This window comes from Lacerta agilis, chromosome 18 (assembly GCF_009819535.1).
Source record: "Lacerta agilis isolate rLacAgi1 chromosome 18, rLacAgi1.pri, whole genome shotgun sequence".
NCBI lineage: Eukaryota > Metazoa > Chordata > Lepidosauria > Squamata > Lacertidae > Lacerta > Lacerta agilis.
Window position 1 is genome coordinate 9,301,980 of NC_046329.1, and position 14,510 is coordinate 9,316,489.

Genomic DNA, 14,510 nt, shown 5'->3' on the forward strand with positions numbered 1-14,510 from the left:
GGCGCGGGGTGCTTTGCAGCGTAAAAAGGGTAAAGGGACCCCTGACCGTTAGGTCCAGTCGCGGACAACTCTGGGGTTGCGGCTCTCATCTCGCGTTACTGGCCGAGGGATCCGGCGTCCAGCTTCCGGTTCACGTGGCCAGCAGGACTAAGCCGCTTCTGGCGAACCAGAGCAGCGCACGGAAATGCCGTTTACCTTCCCGCCGGAGCGGTACCTATTTATCTACTTGCACTTTGACGTGCTTTTGAACTGCTAGGTGGGCAGGAGCAGGGACCAAACAATGGGAGCTCACCCCCTCATTGCGGGGATTCGAACCGCCGACCTTCCGATCGGCAAGCCCTAGGCTCTGTGGTTTAACCCACAGCGCCACCTGCGCCCCGCAAAAATACACAACACACAAAAACAAACCCACCCGGCGGCCCCCAGTTTAAAAGGCCGTGGGGTGTTAATCTGCCAAAGGGCCTGGTTATAGAAAAACGTTTTCGCCTCAAAGTAAGCGGTGAAGGTGCCAGGTGAGACTCCTTGCGGAGAGCATCCCGCAAACGGAGCCACCACGGAAAAGGCCCTGTCCTCGTGTTTTCACCCTCCGGACTTCCCACAGAGGAAGCTTACATAGAAGGGCCTCAGGTGATGATCTTAGGGTCCGGGTCGGTTCATACGGAGAGGTCTTGAGGTCCTGAGCCATTTAAAGCTTTATAGGTCCAAACCAGCACTTGGAATTGGGCCAGTGCAGTCGGATCAGGATCGGTGCAATAGGCTCAAGTTGTCTTGCCGTCCGGTGAGCGACCGGGCCGCTGATTTCTGCACCGGCTGATGTTTCCGAACCGTCTTCAGAGGCAGCCCTACGTAGAACGCACTGCGATAACACGTTGCCGTTTACTACGGCAAACAGACAGCAAACAGAGGAGCTTAAAGGCATTAATCTCGTAAGGTCTTGTGCGCAGATCTATTTTCCAGCCACAGATCTTTGTGTTTTCTGCAGAGTATTTAGCCTTCTCATTGCCCTGACTTCTTCTTCTTCTTCTTCTTCTCTCTCTCTCTCTCTCTCTCTCTCTCTCTTTACCGCACCCCCCCCCCCAAACCACCCCGTCCCCCTCCAGACTGACCGTGGAAGAGCATATCTGGTTTTACGGCCGCCTGAAGGGCCTCTCTGGAGAGCAAGTCCGGGAGGAGATGGAACAGATCATCCAGGATGTGGGGCTGCCCCACAAGAGGCGAGATCAGACCAAGAACCTGTCAGGTGAGTTTGGGGGTCATAGGGTATGGGGGAGAAGGAGGGGGGTCCTAAGGCAAGAGGAATGAACGGGGCCTCTCCCCTCCAACGTTTCTCCCCTGAAAATAGGGACGCCCTATTCCATCCCCTCCAATGTTTCTCCCCTGAAAAGAGGGATGTCCTATTCTATCCCCTCCAACGTTTGTCCCCTGAAAAGAGGGACGTCCTATTCCATCCCCTCCAACGTTTCTCCCCTGAAAATAGGAACTGTTTTCTCTTTCTAGGAGGCATGCAACGTAAACTGTCTGTGGCCATCGCCTTCGTGGGGGGCTCCAAGGTGGTGATTTTGGACGAGCCGACGGCCGGCGTTGACCCCTACTCTCGCCGTGGCATCTGGGACCTCCTGCTGAAGTACCGTACAGGTCTGAGTTGTGCGGTTTTTATTTGGAGATGGGTTTGAAGGGGGGGGGTCGGTTTTCTTTGTGCATTTCGACACACAAGAGCAAGCCACGCCCCCCGATTAATTTTATGCAGGTATTCTTCAGAATCTGCTGTGGACAAACTTTTATTTCTGTTCTAAGAGTCTGTAGAGCCTTGGGGGGAAGCTGCTCTTAGAACCGCAGAATTAAAGGATGGTAGCGATGGAGGGACCCCCAAGGGTCATCCAGTCCAACCCCTTTGCAATGCAGGAATCTCAGCTAAAGAATCCATGACAGATGGCTATCCAAGCTCTGCTTAAAAACCTCCAAGGAAGGAGAGTCCGCCACCCCCCGAGGGAGACTGTTTGACAATCCAAACAGCTCTTACTGTCAGAATGGTCTTCCTGATGTTTACCAAAAAAAGGAAGAACTGGAAATATTATTAGCCAAAAATTATTAAAAGCCCCGGTAATCAATTGAAAACACACCAGCATCCAATCAATCAATCAATCAATCAATAGATTTATACTGTTTACAGCCAGGGCCAAATTGAGGTTTGATGCGGCCCTCAGCTCCTGAAGGTAACGGGGCCCTTTATATGTCCAGCTGTCCTTTGTCCACAACAAATTGTAGCCGTTTTTTTGTGTTGAATATATGCTATAGGGTAATTTTCTTAAGATTTAGTGTCAGGGGTATAACGTATTCCTGGACACCGCAGAGTTAGACGCAGACTTTTCTGGAAGCTTCTGGCTGATGTGTAATTGACTGGGCAGCACAACGCAGGAACTCAGCAACTCACTTGGATAACTATATACAGTGTTTATTGATTGAAGCAACTAGTATCCATAAGTTACTATGTACAGACTTTACAAAATAAAAGAAACAAAACAAAAAATCTTTTCCTCTCTCTCTCTCTCTCTCTATACTGACCACTTTCTCCACACACTAACCACCAACCACTAACCACAGAAGCTCTCACACAGAGCTGAGTCTTTAGGAACTCATAGACCAATCACAGGTCGTTGCTAAGGGTATGAGAGAGAGCAGATCTGGGCTTTCTGCCAACTACTAATTGCTTGGAGATAGACAGCTGAATTTCTGCACGTAGGCAACTCTGAAATCTCTAACAAATTTATGGACCTAAGAGGTATCTCAAACATTTGCGCATCACAAAATATGTGTTTTTATCATAGTAATTGTTGAACTGGAATACAATTAATAAGTATATTAATAGTGAAATACTTATTAAATGATTTTTAAAAAATTCATCACAAACTGAATAATGCAAACACATTGGCGTTTGGCAACAACAAAAGTTCCTTTAGAAAAACAATTTACAAAGACTCGCCATCTAGCTTCTAGAAACTTGCTATAACACGAAATAATAATAATTGAAAATTAATAAAGATATTATTATTTTAAAAATATAGAGACTGCAACGTGCGAGATCTTCAATAGGCCCTGATCCACAGAGACAGAGGCACTCTTTCCTAGGTCTGCTAGTATATTTCCTAGCCCAGGTATTTTAGTGGGGGGCAGGCTCGAAACAGAAATGCTTTTCTTTTATTTTATTTTATTTATAAGGAATTTATTGGTATTTTTTAAAAAAAAATACAGAAAAAAGAAAAAGGAGAAATACATACACAATACAGACTACAAAATACAAAACAAAAAAGACTTATACAGTACATAAAACACACCTAAAACAACAAAACACCAATTTAACTATTTTAATCTTATTTAAAATCTTACTTGGGGGACTTCCTCACGCCCTCTCTTCTGCATTTATTTCAAATATACTGTAGTAACTTTGTAGCTACTTTGACTCTTATTTTACAACTAATCTTAATCCTTATCTATCGTCTTATATCTATCACCTTATTCTTAACAGAAATACAAAAAAAATGAAAAAAATCACAATTCTATCTTCTTACATTCTATTTTAAAACTAACATTTAACTAACAAGAAGACTGGAAGAAATTTAAAGAATATTTGGAACAACGTGAAAAGTTAGATATTTGAAATTGAAATCAGTGGACATTATAGGCGATAGTATTGAAACAGAAATGCTTTTAGCTGGTGCAGAAAGGAGCACGGAGGAGCCTGCCTGAGGTCAAGTGGCAGGGAGTTCCGAAGGTTAGGTGCCTCCGAACTAAGCTAGCCAAAGGTGTGTTTTTGCCAATCGGATATCCGCTTGCTCAAAGAGCGCACCCACCCCTCTTTCCCCGCCGACGCCAGGCCGGACGGTCATCCTGTCGACGCATTACATGGACGAAGCCGACCTCCTGGGCGACCGGGTGGCCATCATCTCCCAGGGCCGCCTCTGCTGCTGCGGGTCCTCGCTCTTCCTCAAGACCAAGCTGGGCACGGGGTACTACCTGACGCTGGTGAAGAGGGAGGCGGGCAGGGGGCGCCACCCGGCGGGCGTCAACGGGGTGGCGGCCCCCGCCGGCAAAAAGGTAAACTTAGCACAAAATGAAAAAAAGAAAAAAAAGGATGGTGGTTTTCTCTGAAAGGAGAGCTTTCGGTTTATTGGGGTATATGGGGTGATCGGGGAGGGGGGCCTCTGGTGGGGGGGGACACAGCATGCTCTTTGTTGGGCTTTCTTTTCTTTTTTTGAAATACATTTATTAATTTTATAATGAAATAATAATAATAATGAAGAAGAAGAAGTGTGCATGCACACGAAAGGTCATACCAAGAACAAACTTAGTTGATCTCTAAGGTGCTACTGGAAGGAATTTTTTATTTTGTTTTGTTTTGTCTATATTTTGGAATTGCTATGTGATTCAGATAGGGTGCCAGAGAGTCGAAAGGAGAAGGTGGAAAATAGTCACTCCATGGGCAAAATTTCCTTATTGTGGCCAAGTTGTTCTGACGCTCGATATCATTTTTATTTTTTATTTTGTTTTGAATAATAAATAAAGTTTATAATGTTTGATTTTTTAAATATTCTGTTGGGGGCCGCCCAGAGTGGCTGGGGAAACCCAGCCAGATGGGTGGGGTATAAATAATAAATTATTATTATTATTATTATTATTATTATTATTATTATTATTACTACTACTACCGTATATCGCGGCGTATAAGATGACTTTTTAAGCCCGAAAAATCTTCTCTGAAGTCGGGGGTCATCTTGTACGCCGGCAACATCATGACCCGGAGTTCCGCCCCGCCACTGGCTGCATGGAGCCTCTCCCCGGCGCTCCAGCCGCAACCGCTGCCTCAGCCGCCATGGAGCCCGGGCTGGGCGTGGGCGGCAAGCGCGGAGGCTTCCTGTGCGGCGACGGGGAGGTTCTCCCCGCTGCCCCAGGCGTCGCTGCCGCCGCCTCAGCAGCCATGGGGGCCGCTGTGCGCTTGGGCGGCAAGCGCGGAAATCTGTGTGGCGCGGGGGACGCTCTCCCCGCCGCTGCCGCCGCCTCAGCAGCCATGGATCCCGGGCTGGGTGAGTATACCCCAAACTCTGTTTTTTCACATTAAAAGTTGGGGGGTCGTCTTATACGCCGAGTCGCCTTATACGCCGCGATATACGGTACTACTACTACTATTACTATTATTGTTATTATTTGTACCCCGCCCATCTGGCTGGGTTTCCCCAGCCACTCTGGGCGGCACGCAACAGAATATTAAAATACAATAGCCTGTTAAACATTAAAAGCTTCCCTAAACAGGGCTGCCTTCAGATGTCTACTAAATATTCTAAATATTTTAATATTCTGTTATAACCACCACAAACAAAAATTCAAATGATAAGCCTTAACTCAGTTGACTTCTTTCCACTCGCCCCCTGTTGGCTCCATTGTTTTTTTTCTGCTTATTCACACACGTCCCTAAAGCCGCTTAAATTCTTAACAATCCAATTTCAAAACCTTTTTATCCATCTTAATACAATGGAGTCAAACTCACCAAAGGGCTGTTCCTTTCGACTCCTCCTCTCCAGGCGGACAGCGACTCGGAAAGAAGTTGCGACACCGGCCTGGGCAGCGAACAGAACAGCGAGGGCACAGGTGCGAATCCTGGCGAAGCGATGTGTGCCAGCGGCGGGTTCGGGAACGCTGACCCGAAACGGGGCGACGGGGAATCCGCCGGACTCGTTAAACGACTGTTCTTTCCCTTTTTTTGTGCAGATGTGCCCCAGCTGACGGCCGTGATCCAAAAAATGGTCCCGGGGGCCCGTCTGGCGGAGGACATCTGCCAGGAACTCCTCTACGTCCTGCCGTACAGCGGGGCCAAAGACGGAGCTTTCGGGGAGCTGTTCCGGGAGCTGGACGCCCGCCTGGCGGAGCTGGGGATCTCCGGGTACGGGATTTCCGACACCAGCCTGGAAGAGGTTGGTAAACGGGAAAAAGATCTCCCCGCGCTTCGAAACAGAACCCGACGATCCGGAAAGGAACGCGGAAGGCTAATACAGTGATACTTACTTGATTCGTTCCGGGTTACAGTACGTAACCTGAAAAGGACGAAACCTGAACAATTCGTTGAAAAGACCCTGGGGAAAAACGGGGAAAACCCCTGAAAAACGCTCTGCGCATGCGCAAATCGTGTGTGCGTCGGGTTGCGCTTCCGGGTTAGCGGAGTCCGTAACCCAAAAGTACGCAACCCGAAGCGTACGTAACCTGAGGTACCACTGTAATACAATTACAATACAGTTTTTTTTTCATAATCCTTTTTATTCAGTTTTACAGACATACAATATATTTACAATTTATTACATGTTGAACATTTTACATTTTGGCCTCCTTAGGCCAGGACTTCCCTCAAGCCTTCCTTTTGGCTTCCAAAGTTTTCCCCTCTTTGTTTTTTATATTTATTCCATATATTATTGCTTTGATATTCCATATATTATTGCTTTGATATTCATATTTATTCCATATATTATTGCTTTGATATTCATTGCTTATTTCATCATACAACAATATTCATTCTTTACGTCAAAGCGTCCTGCAATCCTGCTAACGTATTTAGTTGTGTATTTTCCTTCAAATAATTTACAAATTCTCTCCAATCCTCAATAGATTTCTGATCTCGCTTGTTCTCTAACTCTCCCTGTCATTTTATCTAACTCCTCATAATCCAATATTTTCACAATCCACTCCTCTTTCGTCGGCAATATATCTTGTTTCCATTTTTGTGCCGTTAGAATTCCGAAAATTACGCGTACGTAACCTGAGGTGCCACTGTAATACAATTACAATACAGTTGTACTGCGGTAGTGACCCAAAGGGCCATAATGAATGTGATAATGTAAAACCCTTTAAATCCTTGTTTATAATAATATAATGACAGTACAGTGGTACCTTGGTTCTCAAACGCCTTGGTTCCCAAAAGCTGAAAACCCGGAAGTGGGTACCGGGTATTCCGGTTTTTGGATGTTTTCCGGAAGCCGGACATCCAACGTGGCTTTCGGCTATCCTAGATTTACAACATTTTTTCGGGTATGCGTACCCCCAGAAAAAAAAAAGCGCTGCACATAAATTAAGTTTTATGGTACCTGAGGATTTCTTTCTGGCTTATTCCCAATAAAAATGACTTTATGGGAAGGTAAATTTAGAACCTTTCTTCTTCTTCAACTCATTGTAAATCATTTCCCAATATTCTTTGACCCTTTTTTTTTTTTTACATGTCCACCACATATGAAAAAAGGTCCCCTTCGTTTCTTTACAATTTCCCATGCATATCTTTTTTTTTTTTATAAATGTTTATTAAAGAAATTATTAAATTTCCCACACGTATCTTGAGTCTACATCTTAGCAAAACTTCTCAGATACCCTCTAGGAATCGTTTTCATCTCATTCTCTTTCCATAAGCAACACACAGTGAAGGTGAAAAAACCTGTACAAATTTTAACACAGAGAGTACAGGTGAAACTCGAAAAATTAGAATATCGTGGAAAAGTCCATTTATGTAAGCAATTGTTTTCATTAGCTACTGGAGTTTAATATATGAGATGGACTCATGACATGCAAAACGAGATACGTCAAGCCTTCATTTGTTATGATTGCAATGATTATGGCGTGCAGCTGATGAAAACCCCAAAGTTGAGATTGTTAATTTGGGGTTCTCATCAGCTGTACGCCATAATCACCACAATTATAACAAGCAAAGACTTGACATATCTCGCTTTGCATGTCATGAGTCTGTCTCACGTATTAGTTTCACCTTTTAAGTTGAATTACTAAAAGAAATGAACCTTTCCACGATATTCTAATTTTCTGAGTTTCACATCATTTTTTCCAGAGGTTTAAATCTATATTGTTAATCCGGTCCTCTTTTTAAAGATGTCCTCAGTTTTCCTGTCTGTGATAATGGGTATTTTGTCGTGCCTGCAATAGCTCCTATGATCCCTGGGTCCCAAAAGGATTTGGGTCTTTGGGGGGGGGCTGGAGATGGGACCCCCATTTTAAAGCTTTAAAAACTTTGCTTTTTCCTTCTAGATCTTCTTGAAGGTGGCAGAAGACACCAATGTCGACGTCGCAGGTGACGTGAAGGCCCAGCTGTCTTGTCTGTCTGTCAATGCTGAGGACTAGAAACATGGAAGGGGGGATACCGTATTTTCCCACGTATAAGACGCCCCCTATTTTTTTGAGACTACAATTCCCATCATCCCTGACCACTGGTCCTGTTAGCCAGGGGTGATGGGATTTGTAGTCCCAAAACATCTGGAGGGCCGGAGTTCACCCATGCCTGGTATATACACATCCTATTTGACTTTCTTCCATAATGTTCTTATTTCTGGATTGTTTTATTTATTTATTTATTTATTTATTTATTTATTTAATAGAAAAAAATTGTTGGATTTTCCAAATTAAACCAAATACAAATACCCACACCACATACAAGACAACACAATACACCCATTACACACAAATCAACACAATTACTTAAAATCCTTCACATCTTTAAAATCCTAAGCTTGAGACTTCCTCGCGCCCTCTCTTATGCGTTCATTTCTATTCTTTTTCAGTAACTTTGTAACATTGTTAAATCTAATTTCTTGCAACTAATCTTAGTCTCATAATTATAATCAACATATCTTAAATCATACAACTTATTCTTATCAAATAGAACATCACATTTCAAATCTTATTTCTGGATTGTTTTAATTGGTGTTTTCATATGCTGTGAACCACTTTGATACCCCCCCTTAAAAATATAAAGTTGTATGGAAATGAAATTAATAATTAATAATAACGTTAATAAATAAATGAATAAATTAGATAATAGATAGATAGATGGATAGAAAAAAGGCCCAAAAGGTGGGGGGGTTTTTTTGGGGGGGGGGTGAGATATTCCCAACAACTTTTGCTCAACAACTTTGAGCAAGGAAAGAAGCAAACAAACAAAAAAAGCACAACTCTGCAAATTTTCGGTTTTGTTTTGGGAATATTCGGTTTCCCAAATCCTTTCCAACTCGGTGATATCCTCTTTTCCCACCGGGCAGGAGACGCGGAGGCAGCCCCTGCCGACCTCAGGACGTCCATGCCGGCCTCTGGTTACACCCTGCGGACGTTGAGCGAGGATTCGGAAGTGGCAGACGCCGAGCCCGGTAAGTGCCGGAAGGTTCCGGAAAAAGCCGGTTCCGCGCCGCCCTCTGCTTGGGCGTCACCCCGGGTTAAGGTCTGCAATGCGCTGGGATCCCTGCCCTCCAGTCGGGGTGGAAACTTGTCTGCGGTGCCAACGGATTTGTGTTTCCAGAACCGGTGCACCGCTAGGGCTTGGCCAACCCATTGTTTTCCCCCTTTCCAACAGCGGGCACAGTTTGCTTTTTGAGGGAGTCACAAAAAGGCCACCCTACAGGGGGAGTGGCGTCACACAAGATGGCTGCCATAGAGCAGGTGTGGCATCACGCAAGATGGCTGCCATAGAGCAGGTGTGGCGTCACAAAAAATGGCTGCCATAGAGCAGGTGTGGCGTCACGCAAGATGGCTGCCATAGAAGGGGAATGGCATTACACAAAATGGCTGCCATAGAGCAGGTGTGTCATCACACAAAATGGCTGCCATAGAAGGGGGAATGGCATTACACAAAATGGCTGCCATAGAGCAGGTGTGTCATCGCACAGAATGGCTGCCATAGAAGGGGGAATGGCATTACACAAAATGGCGGCCATAGAGCAGGTATGTCGTCACGCAAAATGGCTGCCATAGAACAGGTGTGTCATCACACAAAATGGCGGCCATAGAGCAGGTTTGTCATCACACAAAATGGTTGCCATAGAAGGGGGAATGGCATTACACAAAATGGCTGCCATAGAGCAGGTGTGTCATCACACAAAATGGCGGCCATAGAGCAGGTTTGTCATGAACAGTCATCACACAGAATGGCTACCACAGAAGGGGATTGGCATTACACAAAATGGCTGCCATAGAGCAGGTGTGGCGTCATGCAAAATGGCTGCCATGGAGGGGGAATGGCAGCCCCGGAATTGTCGAGTTGGAAGGGACCCCGAGGGTCATCCAGTCCAGCCCCTCGCAATGCAGGAATCTTCCTCCCAAAGTGGGGCTTGGACCAAGAGTCTCACGCTCTGCCGACTGAGCCTTCTCTCCCGGATTGGGATCGGAAGCCTGTAAATCCAGCGTGCCCCGATTAAAACGGGAGAAATGCGCCGCGTGCGCTTTGTGTGGGCTTTTTCTTTCTTTCCCACAAAACCGAAAGTCTCAAACCGGCGCAGAAACAGGTGGGGGAGTTGAAATATGGAACGGCTTTTCTGTTTGCCGCTTGCTTCTCAACGTGCAGGAAGCCCTGGGTGCGAATCCTGGAGGGAGGGCTTGAGGTGCATCTAACTTCTCCTTTCTTTCTTTCTCTCTTTCTCTCCTCCCTCCCTCCACTTTTATGCTTAAGTCAAAGGACGTAAGAAAGGTAAAAAAAAAAAAAAAGAAGAAGCTTTGGGGCAGGGTTATTATTATTAATAATAATAATATTTTTAATCCCGTCCTTCACCCCAAGGTCCTGGGTTCAGGTTACAGCAGTCAGAACGCCGTGTTAAAAGCAGTTTAAAACGATTTCCGTTTGCAAATACCGCACTGATGGTCGCAATGCACCCCTAACGCTTATAAAATTAATCTCAGTTGCAATTGAAATTATCTCATTGCAAATCGGACGAAATTCGACGGAAAATGCAAGTTATCCCGGCTTCTCCAGCCTCGCTTTTCAGCTGCGTTTCCAGCAACCTCCGATGGGATTTGCTCCTTGCAAATGGCTGAAAAGTCTGCCAAATTTTGATAACAAATCTGATTTGTAACAAGGAGGCTTTGGATAATTTCGATCGCGACCGAGAGCGTTCCTCCAGCGTAATTTTTTTTTAAAATTCGGAACGTTGGAAATGTAAACGAGCGGACGGTACATTAATTAACGGGCGGGTTTGCTTTGCAGAAAAAGCAAAAAGCCCGCTGGGAAACGACAAACAACGAACTAATTAAGAAGTTTAAAAAATTTCTGCAGGAAACCTACTTTCTTATCTTTTCTTTTTAAAATTTAATTCAAATCCTATGTTAAAGGAAATGTAACACGTAACCGTTTGTTATATGCATTTTTAATTTGTAATAAAATTTCTTGGGGGGTGGGGGAAAGAAGAATTTTAAAATGACAATAGAGAGGGGGGAACGGGGAGCCTGTTTTTGCCAAGTCTGACTGGGCCAGAGTTGCCGGAAACAAAATTGTTTATGCATGCAAAAACTGCAGCGAGGATTTTACAAGCACCGAAATGAACGGAAACAGCGATATCCATGAAATAATAATAATAATAATAATAATAATAATGCATTAATGAACTAGTGGACTAAGCCGAAATGGGGAAATTAAACCGCTAGACTAATAGTGGCCATGATCTTACATTAAAAAAAAAAAAACTAAGATCATGGCCACTGGTCCCATCACCTCCTTGCAAATAGAAGGGGAAGAAATGGAGGCAGTGAGAGATTTCACTTTCTTGGGCTCCATGATCACTGCAGATGGTGACAGCAGTCACGAAATTAGAAGACGCCTGCTTCTTGGGAGGAAAGCAATGACAAACCTAGACAGCATATTAAAAAGCAGAGACATCACCTTGCCGACAAAAGTCTGTATAGTTAAAGCTATGGTTTTCCCAGTAGTAATGTACGGAAGTGAGAGCTGGACCATCAAGAAGGCTGATCGCCGAAGAATTGATGCTTTTGAATTCTAGTGCTGGAGGAGACTCTTGAGAGTCCCATGGACTGCAAGAAGATCAAACCTATCCATTCTCAAAGAAATCAGCCCTGAGTGCTCACTAGAAGGACAGATCCTGAAGTTGAGGCTCCAGTACTTTGGCCACCTCATGAGAAGAGAAGACTCCCTAGAAAAGACCCTGATGTTGGGAAAGATGGAGGGCGCAAGGAGAAGGGGACGACGGAGGACGAGATGGTGGGACAGTGTTCTCGAAGCTACCAACATGAGTTTGGCCAAACTGCGGGAGGCAGTGGAAGACAGGAGTGCCTGGCGTGCTCTGGTCCATGGGGTCACGAAGAGTCGGACACGACTGAACAACAACAAACCGAGGTTCGGTGGCCACCTGTTGACAATTCTTTAGTTGCAATTCTTGCATTGCTGGGGGTTGGACTGGATGGCCCTTGGGGGTCCCTCCCAACTTTACAGTTCTACGATTCTATGATGCACAACTCCATATTCAAGTGGAAGCCTCGCTGAAGCAACATTTCCCTCATTGCTTTACTCTCCAGCCTTCCTGGACTGGGGGACTGGACATCTTAACGGATAACGGGCAGAGTTTTAAACTTTGAAAGTTAAGAAATAAATTTCAGAAGCCGGGTGGGTGGCTCCGGAAGACAGAGGATGAGGTGGTTGGACAGTGTTCTCGAAGCTGCCAACATGAGTCTGGCCAAACTGCGGGAGGCAGTGGAAGACAGGAGGGCATGGCGTGCTCTGGTCCATGGGGTCACGAAGAGTCGGACACGACTAATCGACTGAACAACAACAATAATAATGCATTAACGAACTAGTGGACTAAGCCGAAATGGGTAAATTAAACCGCTAGACTAATAGGGTCGAACGCTGAGCGTTTGCACATTTTGATGGTGAAGCTGATTTGCAAAGGGGGGGATATTGAATAGTTTCGGTTGCAGATGTAAATAAGGAAGGTTGGCGTTACCTTAGAAGCGGATTTTTATTTCAGATTTTTGGCTTCCCTCTCTCCCTTCTTTCCGGCAGCGGAAGAAGCCAAGGAGACGGACCTCTTGAGGGGCGTGGGGGTCCAGCCCTCCTACCAGCTGGCGGGCTGGGCGCTGGTGCGGCAACAGCTCCGCGCCCTCTTCACCAAACGCCTTCTGTACGCCCGCCGGAGCACCAGGGGATTTCTTGCGCAAGTATAACTCCTGAATCCTCCTCTTCTTCTCCTTTTTAATATATTTTTATTCAATTTCAACAACTAAAAAAACAGCATACTTACATTAACAGAGTTAACAGACCTCGTCGCAATTTAAGACGCAAATAAAAATTTAACTTTCCTAACCTTCCTCTCATGTTTACATGGCTTCCTCAAACCCCTCTTCGTTGAATTTCATTATATTACATCTTTAGAAGTTTTCCAGCTTCGTTATCAAGCTTTAAAAAGCCTCGAAATCAACCTTCTTTTTAACATCTATTTTTATTACCCTAATTTCCAGTTTTGCTATTTTCATTTTAAACCTTAGCCTCAATTTACTTCCAAAAAGATCTTTCTAGTTTTCAAATATTATAATAGTCGTCCTCTTCTGTTTGGGTTTGGAAGAGGGCGGAGGGCGGGCCAGGGATGGAGGGAGGCTGGCTGGGGAGCTGGGGTTCTCTGGCCTGCAGAATAGTAAGAGTTGGAAGGGGGACCCCCAAGGGTCATCTAGCCCAACCCCCTTGCAAGGTTAAAGCATCCCAGACAGATGGCTGTCCAAACTCTGCTGAAAAAAAATCCAAGGAAGGCTCGTCCGCTTAGGTATGTTTAGCCTGGAGAAGAGAAGGTTAAGGGGTGATATGATAGCCATGTTCAAATATATCAAAGGATGTCATCTAGAGGAGGGAGGAAGGTTGTTTTCTGCTGCTCCGGAGAAGCGGACACGGGGCAATGGATTCAAACTACAAGAAAGAAGATTCCACCTAAACATTAGGAAGAACTTCCTGACAGTGAGAGCTGTTGGACAGTGGGATTTGCTGCCCAGGAGTGTGGTGGAGTCTCCTTCTTTGGAGGTCTTTAAGCGGAGGCTTGACAGCCGTCCGTCAGGAATGCTTTGATGGTGTTTCCTGCTTGGCAGGGGGTTGGACTGGATGGCCCTTGGGGTCTCTTCCAACTCTAGGATTCTATGATCTGCCCGCTCCCTCCTTTTGCAGATTGTGCTTCCTGCGGTCTTCGTCTGCATCGCCCTCCTCTTCAGCCTCATCGTACCTCCTTTCGGCAAGTATCCCCCTCTGCGCCTCGAACCCTGGATGTACGGACCTCAGTATACCTTCATCAGGTGCGTCTCAGAACCAGGGCCGGATTGAGGTTTGATGAGGCCCTGAGCACCTGAAGGTCATGGGGCCCTTTATATGTCCAGCTGTCCTTTGCCAACAACAAATTTCCGCTGTTTTGTGTGTGTTGAATATATGCTATATGGTCATTGATGGACCTCATAGGTATCTCAAGCCATTTGCACATGGCTGCTGTGGTCACATGCATAAAAAGTTTTGACCATCTTTTGGCCACTTTCTTGGTCTGCAGACGGCGATGGTTTTTTTTCTATGCCCTATGCTGCCTACCTTGCCAGCTACGAGAATTTCCTCTGTGGATTTTGGAAGGCAACCGAACCCTGCGGGTCCGGAAAAATCCCTAAACCAGTTAGGAGACTCATATTCTCTTCCCTCGGTAGAATTTACGGATCTGGCGCAGGACACATAACTC

At 45.4% G+C, this 14,510-nt stretch overlaps 1 protein-coding gene across 1 annotated transcript in view; it reads left to right on the plus strand.

Moving 5' to 3' along the window:
* The window catches only part of ABCA7 (ATP binding cassette subfamily A member 7), a 60,726-nt gene that overhangs the window by 22,898 nt on the left and 23,318 nt on the right, over nucleotides 1-14,510 (plus strand). The window contains exons 20-28 of the mRNA XM_033136918.1: nucleotides 1,101-1,240; nucleotides 1,498-1,635; nucleotides 3,872-4,092; nucleotides 5,574-5,640; nucleotides 5,761-5,963; nucleotides 8,068-8,110; nucleotides 9,075-9,179; nucleotides 12,815-12,969; nucleotides 13,961-14,085. Of these exons, the coding sequence (XP_032992809.1) occupies nucleotides 1,101-1,240; nucleotides 1,498-1,635; nucleotides 3,872-4,092; nucleotides 5,574-5,640; nucleotides 5,761-5,963; nucleotides 8,068-8,110; nucleotides 9,075-9,179; nucleotides 12,815-12,969; nucleotides 13,961-14,085 (1,197 nt within the window). The remainder of the gene's footprint in view (nucleotides 1-1,100; nucleotides 1,241-1,497; nucleotides 1,636-3,871; nucleotides 4,093-5,573; nucleotides 5,641-5,760; nucleotides 5,964-8,067; nucleotides 8,111-9,074; nucleotides 9,180-12,814; nucleotides 12,970-13,960; nucleotides 14,086-14,510) is intronic.